This window comes from Prionailurus viverrinus, chromosome A3 (genome assembly GCF_022837055.1).
Source record: "Prionailurus viverrinus isolate Anna chromosome A3, UM_Priviv_1.0, whole genome shotgun sequence".
NCBI lineage: Eukaryota > Metazoa > Chordata > Mammalia > Carnivora > Felidae > Prionailurus > Prionailurus viverrinus.
The window spans coordinates 44,440,081-44,455,175 of NC_062563.1; the positions used below are offsets into that span (position 1 = coordinate 44,440,081).

The 15,095-nt window shown below is 47.9% G+C and overlaps 1 protein-coding gene across 2 annotated transcripts in view; it reads left to right on the forward strand.

Moving 5' to 3' along the window:
- Positions 1 to 15,095, forward strand: part of SLC24A3 (solute carrier family 24 member 3) — a 489,601-nt gene that overhangs the window by 50,694 nt on the left and 423,812 nt on the right. For both annotated transcript variants that reach the window (XR_007151199.1, XM_047854362.1), the window contains exon 2: positions 12,125 to 12,253. Coding sequence is in view for 1 of the 2 variants with exons in the window: in XM_047854362.1 (XP_047710318.1) it covers positions 12,125 to 12,253 (129 nt within the window). In the remaining variant the exon portion in view is untranslated. The remainder of the gene's footprint in view (positions 1 to 12,124; positions 12,254 to 15,095) is intronic.

Genomic DNA, 15,095 nt, shown 5'->3' on the forward strand with positions numbered 1-15,095 from the left:
TTATAAGATTAAGTTGGATCTTGAGATGCTACAAAATGCCCCAGGCAATGCCAGGCTTGAGGTAGGCATGCTCAGGGTTGCACATATTATGAATACAAATGCGCGTATACTTTTGTACGGTGTCCAGCACGTAGTGGCCACAGAGGGTCCATTCTGCTGCTGAAGGGACAGCGGTATTGCATTTAGAAACGTAGCAGTAACAATAACACTAGTTATCATAGAGTTCAGTAAACCTGAACCAAAGACAAAAAGAGCCAGAGAGAAAAAAATTTCTCGGCTCACACCTGGAGCATCCTGTGCATGCATCTGTAGAAAGAGCCCTTATGTTTGCCTCTGCAGATGAGAATTTTCTGGTTTATTGCTTCTCATAAAAGATTGAAGCTGCAAGAGCACTGTCCCCTGTGGCCCTTTGAAGGCTTAGGGCCAACATCGCTGTATAGGACATGATTATTGGAGCTCTGCCCTCCCATGGGGTGGCCACCTCTGGCATGGATGGACACATTCCCCTTACTCAGTGACTTCCTGTTTGTCATCTGGCGGTAGCAGCAGCTCACGCCTGTCATCGGAGGGAATGGGATGAGCTCGAGTCACAGATGTGGTGTGTTCTTGATTGAGCACCAAATCAGAGTGGCCCTGCAAGCAGGCGATGGCAGGGAAAGGCTTTCTACAGCACTTCAGAAGCCCCCAACCCCTCATGAGGCTCTCATCACATGCTGCTGGCTCCTCAGAAATTAGATGACACCATTCATAGCACCTTTCATGGCTTCACTGAACTTTTCTGAGGCAAGGAATCCTTCTGGAGCAATGGGAATTTGTTCCAGGGGCTCCTCATCCTTTTATCCAGCCTCCTGTCTACTGCTGTTTTGAGCTGAGAGACCACACTGCTGACTGTTAGATTCTCATGATGGGCAACAAGGGAATGACAGATGCTACCATTTTCTCTATGGTGGTTTCACCTGATGGATAATGGATCCCCGAGAAGGGAGGAGGGACTTTGTGATGAGCTTTCACTGCTTTTATTAGGAAGCTTTGTGTCTAGGTGGGCTAATGTATGGACATTCACTTATGTGTAGGGCCAGCGTCCAGCAAGAAGTTCGTGCAGTGGTAAGGTCATGTAGGTTAGAAAGTTGCACAGCTGAGGTTTGGACCAAAGTTTGATGTTTCTCATGGCAGCACTCATTATCTTCTTAACGAAAGGATTAATCTGATACATCAGTCATGACACTTCATGCTGTCAGATACAAAAAATTCAAAACACCTAACACATAGGGCATTTTTCAGACGGTGTTTCTGTAGGTTTCTGTAGGTGGGCCTAACAGTGGACCAGTGATGTTGTAGGGACTCACTTTTTCCCCCTCTCTTTTCCTCCCTTCCTTATGTGAGCTTCATCCCAAGGCCAGCTTCTCCCATGGTGGCAAAATGGCTGCAGAGGTTCCAGGAATTCTTTACTCAGAAGGAGAGAGAAATACGACATCAGCTTCTCTCTGTGGAGAGGGAGACTCCTTCCTTCCCAGAAGCTGCTGGCAAACCTTCCCTCACATCTCACTGACCTGAATAGGGCCACTTGCTACTCCCGAACCAATCTCTTTTGGCTATGGGCCCAGCCCTGGAGATGAGGTGGGGTCAAGCTACGCCTTCTCCAAAACTTGATGCTGCTACACAGTGGGGAAGAGTGGAGGGGTCTTGAGAAAAGAACCACAATGTCCATGACATCTACCATAAGAGACATGTACTAACCCCATCCACTGTGTCTGTGACTTTTCTCCATTTCAGTGCCCACTCATCCTTCTGCCAGGGAGTGACTCATACGTGATTCCAGGAGTGATGGGCAGGCTCATCCTGCAGTTCCCAGAGTCCCTCATTCCATCGCTGCTTCTCAATCTGTGCGTGTATGTGTGTCCTTTTGTTGCCCTCCTGTTGCCCTCCTGCCTCTTGTTTCCTACTTCCTTCACTTTCAGAAGCAATGGAAGAGGCCCTTTCTTTTCTTGATTTCTTTCTGGCGCCCTGTCAAAGGGCTTATTGACCTTGACTGCTGCTCGTAGCTGTGATGGACAGGGTCTCTTTCAGCATTTGGGATGGAAGGGCCTAATGGTGGCTTTGGGAGAGAGAGCATGGGCTGGAGGGAAGGGCATAGACAGGCATGCATAGAGCAAACTGCACAGAGCATGATGAAGAGTCACATGACCGATCCTAATTACTGAATCTTGGTTGTTGTTTTCAGCGATTCTTCTCAACGGGAAGTTATTGAAAGCCTGCTTTTGTCAGGACTCTAGAAAATAAACAAAGCCTCATTTAGGTAAATACCAAATCCATAGAAGTACCCTTGGCAGGTTTCACTGGGGCAAGGGACATGTTGCTCTCTGGCTGGAAGGGGAGAAGCAGCCCTGCCCATTGCTCAGGTAGCAGGTGGTGGCCTGAAAGGTCCTATACGTGTCAACTTATCCTGGTCTGACCATTCATGTACTTTCTTCCCATCTTCCCTTTCCTGGTGCTGGATCTCGGACTTGGGACTGAAACCTGAGAGGGAATGGATCCTATCTTTCTTTCCACTCAACCTTGTTTCTCTCTGATGGCTGGCTTCAGTTTCCAGCTTGGAAAGTGGCAAGTGGTGGGCCAAAGAGTAGGAAAAAGTGAGAAGAACCAAGTGGCTTTGTGCTTAAATGAAAACTGCACTGCCTGTCCTCTCTTTGGCCCTGTCCTCCTCATTGTGAAACATCAAGAGGATATTTTAGTTCTGGCGTCAGGTTCCCTGGTGAGAGAAGAGAGAAGAAAAGGAAAACTTTATTGGAAAATATACACATCTGTGGCTCTATCTTCCTACTTGCTTTAAGAGGCATTCTTTCCAAGATGAGGCCAAGGTTACCTTTGGTAGCTGACATCATTTGATGTCCCCTGTGACACCCCTCAGCTCTTCTGGGATTCTGGCTGCAGCCGTGGTGGGCAGTTTGGTGTGAGTTCAGACTTTTAAAAGTTGCAGTGGCCCTCAAGCATAGCCCAGGGTCTTTCCCGGTAGGTAGGAGCTGGTTTGGTACACTCAAAAGTGCAGCCCAGAATTTGGGGGGTTCATGCTCCTGAGCAACCCTCAGCTAGTGGGCTATAGGAACCATGGCCCTCTTCATTCAGGTAGGCATCCTGGATACGTCTCTGAGCTTCCAGGGGGTTTGTGCCCTAGTTGTCAATAGAAGCAACTTCCATAGTGAGTCCTTATGTATCTCGTGTCCCTTTCCTTGTCTTGCGTTCCACTCTCCCTCATTCCTCCTACCTGGGATCACCTTCAGAGTAAACTACTTGCACCCAAGTCTTTGTCTCAGATTCAGCATTTGGAGAACCCAAACCAGTGCACCTCCCAACATGGTAGACACTGCATTACCATCTAAAGCATTGGACATTTGAAGCTTTTGTTTGTTTGATTGGGCCAACGTCTAGCCATCATCTGGCCCAGGTTGGCAGGGTATTTGGAGACTGTGTACAGACTCTCTCTCTCTCCACTATCAGTGGCCAGCTTTCATCCCTTGCAGCCTATACTTGAACCCTTTATGCCCCGAAGCCATCTTAATTCCCATACAATTTCCTGGTGCTCTCATAGCTTTATTAGTTTGGTTCACAGAAGCCATTGGGAGGCTCTGTGTTTGTGGCAGGATGAAAGACATTCGTGCAGAGAAAAGAAAGAGCCCTCTGTTTGGCAGTGCACCCATAAACATGGTGAGGATAAAGGCCAGGGAAGTTTGGGGACTGTCATGTGATAAAGATGTGGAGGTTCTAATATTTTCTTCCCACTCCTCAGTAAGTCATGTGGCCCATCTTCCTGGAGTGCTTGACTTTGAAGGATGGAGATAGATGTGCCATGGGACTCTGTTGACCTTTGGTCAGATGACTCTACCCTAGATTTAAAAAGATCTAAACTTGGGGTGCCTGGCTGGCTCCATACTCAGTGGAATTGTGTGGCTCTTGATCTCGGGGTTGTGAGTTCAAGCCCCACATTGGGTGTAGAGATTGCTTAAAAAATAAAATCTTAAAAAAATATCCAAGCTCAAGGGACTTTAGAGGTCGGATCACTCATGCCTTTCAATTCTCAGATGCAGCAACTCAGATAAAGTGACTCAGCTTCTCCAGCAGCCCGGAGCTAGTTACAGAGCTGGAGCTAGGATCCCAAGTCACCAAATGCCCTAGATAGTGAATTCCTATGACCACAAGCCCTGGGGTCCTTGGAATAAACCCGCTTGCTTTATTTAGTATGGCAGTGAAAGAAGATGGAGCTGTTTTGAAAAGAGAAAGCTCTGAAACCAGGCGCCCAGGGCCAGGTCTTTCAAGCCTTTCAGAGGAATCGGAAAATGGATTTGGGGAGGCAGTCATGGGAGCAAGTGTCTCAGGCTGGATGGACAGCACTGTGGGGGCCAAAGCACCATCTCTGGCCAGGGCTCATGAGGTGTTCTGTGAGAGGCCTTTCCGGTCTCTGAGGATGTTGAGGGGTCCCTGCTTCAGACTTCAGAGGTGGGAACTGTACTGTCGCACAGGCATACAACAACATTTGCAAACAAAATAGGAGGAGATGGTGCATGTGAGCCACCTGTTTATTTTATTTATTTAATTTTTAAAATGTTTATTTGAGAGAGAGAGAGCGAGCGAGCAAGAGAGAACGCACAAGCAGGTCGGGGGCAGAGAGAGAGGGAGATACAGAATCCGAAGCGGGCTCCAGGCTCTGAGCTGTCAGCGCAGAGCCTGACGTGGAGCTCAAACCCACAAACCGTGAGATCATGACCTGAGCTGAAGTCAGATGCTTAACCGACTGAGCTACCCAGGGGCCCAAGCCACCTGTTTAAATGCAGCATCTCATGCATTGTGGGTCTGAGGTGGGCCCTGCATCATGCATTTCTAGCAAGCTCCCAGGTGATGCTGATGTGGCTGGTGCCAGGACCATTTTGAGTGGCAAGGCTGTAACGCAAACAGTTTTGTCCATGAACCTGGAAAACCTGAATTCTGGTTCAGATTTGCCACTAAGATTCCCAGCCTGTCATTTAAACATGACCCCCTAGTCGAGGGGCATGTCCCCTGAGGGATGATATAGAATCACCCGGGAATCTTTCCTGGGGATTTGCTGAATACTCTAGGCCCACCCATATGGTGGCTTGAGTGAAACACTAGGACACAGTGGCTGTCCAGCATCCTCTGAGTTCTAGGCCAGGCAGACACAGTGAAGACACACAAACAGGCTGGGTATTCCTGGAGCTTGCATACAGGTTGGGGGTGGGAAGGAGCAATAAAGACAGGTTATGATTCTGTCTTTGACACATGCTCTAAAGGAGGAGAAGCTCCTTCTCTGGGAGCTTGTGGTGGAAGAGGTCCTGGAAGGTCAGGGAAGGCTGCCTGGAGGAAGGGCTTCCTTCTGGAAGCTGTGAGAGGCTCAGAGTCTCACAACCAGACTTGCCTTCTTTTGCCACAGCAGAGTCTGTATTTGGGGCCAGTTTGGATGCTTGGCTCATGCCTTTGGGTTGAGGGCCTTAGGCAGTCCCTTGCCCCAAGGCCACTCTTGCAGGGGCTCAGCCAGCTTCTGTGAGCCTGGGGGGAGTGAGTGGGCTGGGGCTGGCTGTGTAGGGGTTGATGTCAGGGAAGGCAAGGTGCAGCAGTAGCGGAGACTTTGTAGGGGAGTAGAGAGATAGCTAGGCCCTCCTTTTCCCCTCCTGTGGGTGGGCAGTGAGACCAGTCATTCTGATGCAGGACACGATTGAGCACCATGGCATGGCCCGAAGCGCCACCAAGCTGTGCGCTCCCTGCCTTCTTTTTGCCACCCAAGGTTCTTGCTTTCCTGCACGCCTCGGTCTAGCAGGGCTGGGCAGAGACCAGCTCTCTGTGCCCTGCAGCCCCCTTGTGTGGTGTTGTGCTGGGAGGACTGCCTCCGGGACATGGGAGCAGTGGCTCAGGCTCCAGTGTGCCCCATGAAAGCTTCTAGCTCTCCTCGGCCTGAGATCTGTGTTTCCAGCTAGCCCCCTAGGCGGTGCCCATGCTGCAGCTAAGCAACCACTCTGTGAAGGAGGGGAGACCATCAGGAGACTGGGCATCAGCAGAAGTGCCTGCCTCAGTGGGGCAGGTGGTTCAGGGTTACCTTTGATCTTGGAGTGGAAGGGAGGCCTTTTGGAGGGACCAAAAGCCTTCAACTTTCAACTTTCCTCTTGAAGAGGTGTGCCTCAGTGCTAGAAGGTTCAAATTCAGTATGAAAGCAGCAGTCTGTGAATGCCGTATGCAGATGGAGCGCAGGAGAGGGGAGAACTTGACTCAGCCCACTGGGTTCTAAGAGTCCCCCACCCACTGGACAGCACGTGTGAGCAGCTAGAGAGGAGACATTTAAGCAGAATGTGTGGCCTCCCCGCAGCAGCGAGGTCTCTGGATCTGCCCTTCTCTGTCTTTTCTGGAAGCTTTGAGGCAATGGAGAAGACCCAGTGTACAGCTCATTCAGCCTCTGGCTTCTTCCTCTCCTGGTGGTTTTGGAGAGCTCGCAACCTCTCCACAGTGTGTGTTCCTTTCCAAGGACCAAGAACAGTGCAGAGACACACTCTCTTTCAGCTGGAAAATCCATGTGAAAATCCACGTGCAGAAAGTCAGAGCCTCCCTTGCTGCCTCTTTACTCACAGAGGGTGAGAAGCACCAGGCTCACTCTCGAGAGACTCTAGGGGTGGAGGGTGCTGCTGGGGGTGGGCAGATGCACCCCTGTTCACCAAGTCTGCAGAAGGCGGTCTGCTGGCTGCGGGCTTATGCAAACCTGACCTCCGACCCCGAGGTGAAGACCCAGGGCGCAGAGAGTGGAGACAGCTGTGTAAACTTCAGGGTGGGGTATTTATAGCCTTGGTGAGGAGCGCTGAGCCAGCCTAGAGAGCCAGAGTCAGTCCCTGTGGTCATCGGCTCCGTCTCTTGTTCTCTTAAGTGAGTTTTCTGTATATTATTTCTTCATTGTTGCATTAAGCATTCTGAGATTCTGTTTCCCCATCTGCAAATGAGGGGCTATTGCCCTGATCCTCTGGGTGTTTCAGAGTGGTGGCTCCCTCCATCCCAGTTTCAAGAAGAAATGCAGTATTCCAGTTTTGGGGGAGGGGAGACTTAACATGGCCTCTCAAAGTGAATGTGCTGACCCCTGGAGGCCAAGTCCCCTGGGCTCCTGGAGCTCTGGGAAAGGTGGAATGCTCATACCTGGGCTTTGGAGTCAGATCTGGGCTTGATTCCGGCTTGGCCACTTAGCCCCATCAGCAACAGCAGTAAGACAGCGGAAATGCCCTGTGAGAGCATGGAGTGGCTTGGTGCATAGGCAAGGGGCATGCAGGATGGTCATGATGCTGTTGCAGCAGACATGCCCATCTGCTGCTTGTCCCTGTGTCTCAGAGAGCAGACAGCCACACCCCTCTGAGTACCCTGGGGCCGGTATTTGGGAAGGGTGGAAACCCTGTGGGACAAGGGGACACACAAGAGAAAGTGTGTTAATCTTAGAGTGAAGGCCGGGATCTGGGGCACCCAAGGAAACCCATTCTTGGTGTCAGAAAACCTTGGGTTCTCCCAGCCCCAGTCCCAGGAAGAAGAAGGGGTGGGGGAAGACAGAGAAAGACAGAGGGGGGTTGGTGAGAGCAGGAGAGGGTGAGCACACAGCTCTGTAATGGAAACTTGGCACCCAGCCTCCACTTCTTTCCTTCCTTAGTGCATGTGGCTTGAGCCTTGGATTGAGAACTTCTTCTCCTTTCAGCAGGCACCCCACGCTATCTCCATGGCCCCCTCCTGTCCCCCCTTCTCAGAGCCTGCAGTCATACATGCTGCCTCTGCTGGTGACATATGACATGTGAGCCATCTGCCTCCCTCCTCACACGCCCCCCGCCCTCCACCCCCTGACTAATTAGGCCAACATGCAACTTCCAGGCCCTGGCAGATGAGGAGCCAAGAATGCGGTGGACAGGCGCCAAGTGTTTTTGTTGACATTGCTGAAGTGTAGCTTTGTGGAGCAGCCTCTGCCCTAGCAGCGAAGTCTAAGGAAGCCGGAGATGAGTGAAGGGAGAGCAGTGAGAAACCAACTGTGGGTGCTGCTCCCAATGCCCTGTGCCCTCCCCGTGGCCCACCCTCTGTCCCTCCTCCTAAATCCGAGAATATAGCCCTCCATGTCATGACCGATGGGACTGGCTTAGTCTGTAAGAAAAACACACTGGGCAGAGCATCATGTGTTCACTAGGGTTTTTGGAACTATTTTCAGTTTGTGATCGTTTCATGCTGTGTGTGCCCCATTGCTGTTCCTAATTGTTTCTGAGGAAACAACCTTCCTGGAAGGCGGTTTAGTGAGACTATTTTCATCCCTAACCTCTTATAAGGTGCAGGCTGCATCGTTGATCTACCTTGCCGTAGCTGAATACCAGATGGATTTCATCCTCTCCAGGGATCTACCAAGAATGTGGCCATTGGGTCACTAGGCCTGGGTTCAGATCCCCATTCGACTCCTCCTTGCTTGTGACCCTGGGAGAGTCTTTCAACCTTTTTGTGCTTTGGCTTCCTTATTTGCAAATCAAGCTAATAGTTAAAAATAAGACTTGTTAAGTAAGATGAAACATGGATGGAATAGAAAGTTCTTCGTGCATAATAGACCCTCAATAAGTGGAAGCCATAATAACAATTAAATTGTAGTTGATGTGGCTGGCTATGGATAGGTTCTGATTTTAGGAAAATCTCTTCTACCCTGACATATTTACTCCCAAGGCAAGTTGACCCCAGCACCAACTGCCCTTTCCTACCTCACCAGGATTTCATGAGGACAAATGGAATGGGGTATAATATTGTCACACTTGGTTCTCCATGGGGAGTGAGTGAATGCAGTGCTTACTTTCATCTCTCTGATTTTCTCAGACTCTGGTGTCTGCATTGGTCGATCAGTGGTTAGTGGTCAAATATATTTTTGTTGAGATAAAAATTTGTAGGTTTTGGAATCCAGAGGTGCTGCCTTAATAGTCTCTAATGCCTGAAGATATTGAATCATTATGTAAAAAAAAATCCTCTAATTTTCTGCTACAATAGCTGGCTTTATTTTTATATCTCTTAATTGGTATCAGCTTTTCTTTCAGAATTACAGAACCATGGAAACTTGGCCTAAGAAATAACTTTGGAAGTCATTGGAAGGGACACTTGCTTCTTTGCAAATCTTTGGAGTTTTCCTAAACATTAGGATTGTAGTACCACAAAATACTTTTCTTTGACCCAGATTATTAAATAGCAGAATGGCCAATCTGTTGGTCCCTAGCACCACTCTATCTTTGGATCTCATGCAGACTGGAAGATGCCATTGTTGCCCTGCCCATATCTCTTTGTTCTTACCTCTTCAGTGCACACTGGCACTGCTTAACTTTCAGCATCTCCCTCTCATTGTCTAAGGTCTTCTTCTGGACACTAGAGCCCACCTTGGACACCCATGTGGCAGGTTAGAAGTGCCAGGGAATTCATGTCCCCTGGAAATAGCCTTCAACCAATGGCAGATCAGGAATGAGTGGATACATACCTAAACTTCCTCACCTCTTGAGTGTCTTAGATACCTGTCTGCCCTGACCCCCAGAGCTTTCCAGGGGAGCCAAGCTTTAGTTTACTCATTTTGGCAATTGGCTTGAAGCGTACCCTTTGTTGGCTGGCTCCTCTCACCTGTCCCATGTCCCTGTTCCCCCCAGGTGCTTCCTGGGATCATCTCCATCCCCCAGAGAAAACACGAGCGTTCAAATCCTTGTCTTGGGCTGCTTGCGTGGAAACCCAGCCTGAGACAAATGGGATGTCTTTCTCCACACTTTTAGATCATTTGTGACAATATGGTGCTATATTCACATTTCAGGTTGATTGTTGGATTTTCAGACCACTGACCTTGTTGTTTCTTTATGAGTTTTTGAAAATATTTTTCTCTGCATCTCACCATTCTTAATCCTAAGAATTAACTGTTGAGATTAACCAGAGTACACAAATGTCTTGCTTTCACCTTGAATTATCTTTGGTATTGCTCTCTCAGTTTTGACTAAACTAATATATGTGGCCTCCATGTACGCTTTTGCATTTCAGAATCTAAACTTATTGTTTATTCTCGTTTGGCTCCACATTGTACATTTTTTATGTGAATATGCCTAGTGGCTGTTCTGACTAATATGCATAAGTCATAATGAGATACCTTGATAATTTTAAATTTGAGAGCAGATTCCATTTGAGGAAGATCTCAGTGCATGAGCTGTTGGTATTATGTGTGTCCTCTGGCTTAGGTGAGATGCCTACAAGCATTGCGATTTCCAGAAACTTCCATGAGTCTTACTTTATCCGTATTCAAAGTGGTAATGGTTATTTCAACACATATACCGAGCATCTCCTCAGAACCAGGAGTGACTGGGTGTTAGAGAGGCAACAATGGACAAAGTGGACAATATCCCTGCTCCCTCTTTCTTTCCTAAGTGGTGTTGTGAGGTTCAAATTCAGTAATGAAGGTGAAATCATTTGGGAAACTAAAATCACCATGGAAATAGAGGAATGGGTATGATGACCTAGCTCTTCATTGATCATTTCAGAACACCATACTGATGTGGCTGGGTGGGATGTACCCTGTGGCCTTTCATGAACACCACTTGACCCATGATCCTTATCTTGTACTTAGATCCATTTTCTGACCACAGCAACTCTGGACACTTAAGAGGTGGCCATTGCCTCATGCCACATCTTTCTTTAGTGCTAAGCCACCAGAAAGACCATCTTTGCTTGCTGTTTCCACCTTCCAGTGGCTCTCTGATGTCCAGCTCTGTTGTGTCTTTGCCTTTGTCTTGCTTGAATTGTCCATAGTGGTCAAGGCCAGTGGCCACTCTTGAAATTCCCTTTCTGCTGACCTTGCTTTATACCATTCCCCTTCCTCTTTCCTTTCATGATTCATTGCTGAATTCTTTTACTTTCCTTGCACTCTGAAGCAATGTTGAGTTCTCCACAACTTCTTCTTCTCTTCTCTTCTCTTCTCTTCTCTTCTCTTCTCTTCTCTTCTCTTCTCTTCTCTCCTCTCCTCTCCTCTCCTCTCCTCTCCTCTCCTCTCCTCTTCTCTTCCCTCCCCCTTCCAGAAGGCCCCAGACATCATGTCTCATACTCTTCCCTGTTTGCTTATGACTCTCTAGATGCTCTCTGTTGCTTAGCTCTTTCCCCTGAGGTATCCCCACCCACATGCATACAGGCAGCTTACCTCCCCTTCCATGTTCCACAGACACTTCAAGCTCAACAAGTCTTTAACAAAACGTGCTCCATTCTCCTCTCTGATGTGCTCTTCATCATCCATCCTTTCTCCTGGCATGTTGGCCCCTACAGTCATGTCGGCTGGAGACCTCAGCACTATTAGCCTGCTCATCCCATCACACATTCAGTGGTTCACTGTTTTCACATCTGTGCTTTCATCTGTGTATTCACTGGCCTAGATCCTGGGGACATTGACATGGTGCCCTATCTTGGACAACCCTCCAGAAGCAGATCCTGGGCATGTGTTCAGTTGCAGTAGCTTTATTTGAGAAGTGGCTCAAGGAAATACTGGTACGGAAGTAGATGCTGGTGGGATAGAGACAGTCATGCTGACTTAAGAACTGAATTGTACCCATCTCTTTTCAAATCTGTGTTCAGTGAGGTCATGTTGGTCGTGTTGAAATTGGCCATGATGAGAATATTTACACTACGGAAATTGGCCAATGGCTATAAAACAGGACCTTTCTTTCCCTGGAGAGTTGGTTGTTAAACATTATCAGCATGTTACTGGGAGTGAGGAATTAAGGCAAGGAAGGACAGCAGTTAATAAATTGTGCTTTATCAGCAGAGTTTCTCCCAGTGGAGAAAGAATACATACCTAATAGTCATCCCATTGGAGCGGTGAGGTAGTTAGTTATACACTCCCTACTGGTTAGTGGCTGAGGGCTGCCTCTCTTGGGCCCAGCAGGATCCAGCCGCTAGAGGAAGCCCTCAGGCAGTTAGAGGCAGCATGGATGAAGTACAATAAGGGCCAGGATGGGGTGTATAGGCTCATCAGTGAGCAAATGATGGCTGATCAAGACACTGGACATGCAGCATTGGTAAAGGCTAAAACCCGACTGTTAATGATGTGTGGTAACCTTTTTCTCTCCAGACCTCGACTTCATGGACCTCCTAGGGGAAGACAGACAATGGACGGTGGGGAGGAAGTTAATGCAGGTGAACGATACTCTGACTTCAGAAGATGCAGGACTCCGGAGCAGCAAGAACTGCACTGAACCAGGTAATAGTAACAGCTTTGCTGTGGGCAGTGGCTGCCATTTTTTCTGGTTGTGTCTGAGGAAGGGCTGGATGCCATGCTTTTTTCCCTTTGAGTTCGAATCCAGACGTTCTTAGGGACATTTAGAGCAGGCATCTAAGAAACTGAAAGGTGAGATCCGGGACCATTCAGCTGTGATTCTACCTCTGTATTCTTTTTCTAGGGCATGGGCGACAAGGTAAGTCAACATCAGTGATGCTGATATCAAAGGTGGACGCTGGTGCTCTCAAGTGGGAAACTAAGTCTGGAATAGGATGAGTGAGGATGTTCTGTGGTCATCATTGCTTTGATCCCTGGAATTCTCTCTGGCTGGTTTTTAAGCAGGAGCCTTCTTTGTGTCACAATAATGACACTGGGATTGAACCAGATCCCTACCTATGTTGTTGGTCTTTTTGGAAGAAGTGAATATTCATTTCTAAGCTATTATATTTGATACTTGTTGTGTTTTTCCTCAGAAAGATATGGAACATTCTATTTCCAGTGTTACTGAACGTAAAAGGAAAACAAACACAACGTGAGTGAGGGGGACTTGGAATTGTCAGAACTCAGCTCACCGAATCTCAGGAAATGGCAAGCACCCCCTAGGTGGTTGAGGTCCTTGCTAGTTCCGACCAGGGGTGAGCAAACTTGTCTGACAAATGGCCAGACAGTAAATATTTCAGTCTTTGTAGGCCATATACCGTGTCTAAAGTTTTTGCTTTTTAAAATACTCTTTTATAACCCTTCACACATTTAAAAACCATTCTTAGCTCGCAGACTGTACAAAACAGGCATGGGGATGTATTAGGCCTGCAGCTCTACTTTGCCAATCCTGACTTGGACTTCTCAACTCTCTGGGACCTCTTTTCTTTGCTTGATGGGGACATGGGCCCCATGTGTGCCCCCTCTGAGGGTTCAGGAGCTCAACCAAATGTTGATCCCACATCCAAAAACCAGTCTTATTTTTAGTGTCATGCTGGAAAGATATAAACAGTCTTCAGTGCAGCCCAAAGAACCTTAGACCTTTGAGAACAGAAGGTGTTCTGTGAAGTTGTGTGCCTGCTCTTTTTTGGGAAGGTGGGTAGGGGTGTCCTTCACCACCATACTGAGAATTTTAACAGTCACTTTCCAAGCAGAGCAGGAAGGAATTAAAAATAGATTACCAGCCACCCCCTCTCCCCCCCAAAAAAAACCCACAATAGCCCTCAGCACTACATAATCTATATTCCTCAAGCTGGAAAATTCAAGGGTCACCATGGCTATTATTAAATGCTCTGAAGGAACACTCTTGAAGGTTAGTGAAGCACATAGTTGCTATGTGAGCTAGAAGTGAAAATGGATGTGATGGGTTCGAGTGCCACACACAGCAGACAGAGCCTTTGTAGAGCCGTTTGTAGAGAGATGTGCCAAGAACCCTGGTTACTGATCTGGCATTGTAGCCAAGCGTTTTTCAACATCTTTCTGGAGCTAAGAGGCTGATGGTGATTGGGATGTCAGAAGACAGGAAATACAGCATTATGGAGGCCAGTCGTCACCTTTGGTATGGGAAAGAATGGAGTCACATAATACAGTGACTGGCTCCAGGTTGGGTTCAGCCAACATGCTCTGGGCCAGTGGTGATGGAGGGCTTCTGTTCCCTGTTGAGGGATGTGTGTTGAGGGAGGTGGTGTTGTCTCTGTGAGTGGCAGAGAGTATGCTCACTGTGTCAAGAAGTGTCTTTCTCAGAGTGGCATGTGTAGAAGAATAAACACATTAAAAGGCATTGCAAGAGAGGAAATGACTCAGTTCCAGGTAGAAAACACATCCAGGTTTTTAAAAAGAGCACAAGCCCAGCACCTGCTGGTGTTGGCAAGGAGGGCATAGGGGGAGAGAGAAGGAAGGGCTTCTAGAGGGCAGCAGGAGCACTGAACAAGAGCTCATAATGCTGCTTAGAGGCAGTACAGAAAGAATAAAGACCCAAAAGGAATATTCTCGATTTCTTCATTTGTGTGCTATGGGAACTGGGCTTGATTTCCAGAGCCCTTGACTCTGAGCCAAATTCTACAGGGAAAGTGGTCATTCCTGAAACAAGGAGGGATCTTTTTAAGTCCTGATACATCAAGGGCCTGCCTGGAGCCTCTGTTCTTCACCAAGCCTGCTGTGACCATTCTGTTTGCTGAATATCTCTGCTACAAAATGTCTCTAACTGTGCTGTCCAATATGGACACTCAGTGGTGACTTAAATTCAAATTAAATACATTAAAAATTCAGATTCTCAGCTGCACTAGCTACATGTCAAATACCTAATAGCTGAGTGTGGCTTGTGGCTACCGTATTGGAGAGCACAGATCATAACATATTTCCATCACCACAGGAAGTTCTATTGGACAGGCAGATCTAGAACTTCCATTTGTTTTTGAACATCTCCTCGTCTTCCAGGCTTAATTGGAAGCACCTCAAGGAGGTAAAGTGGACATGTAGATTTGAGAGCTCCATCTCTTCCTGGGTTTTGGAGTCCTACTCAACCTGCATTTGAATCCCAGCTTAGAAGCTCTGGGCTTTGGGAGAAATAGGCTTTCTAAGCATCTGTCTGCTTCTCTGAGAAATTGAGATAATCATTCTGACCTTTCATGACTGCTGTGAGAATTGGTAATGAAGTAATAAGAACAGCTCAGTGCCCTGTGTGTGGTGGTAGTTCTGTAGTGGGACCTCACTCGTGTATTTCTCACTCTCTGCTGGGGGCAACCATCCCTCCATTATAAGTGGGTCATGGAACTACCTTCTCCAGCCACTCCTCACAGGAATGGGCACATACGGTCCATCTGGTTCTGTCAACAGGCCGTTGCCT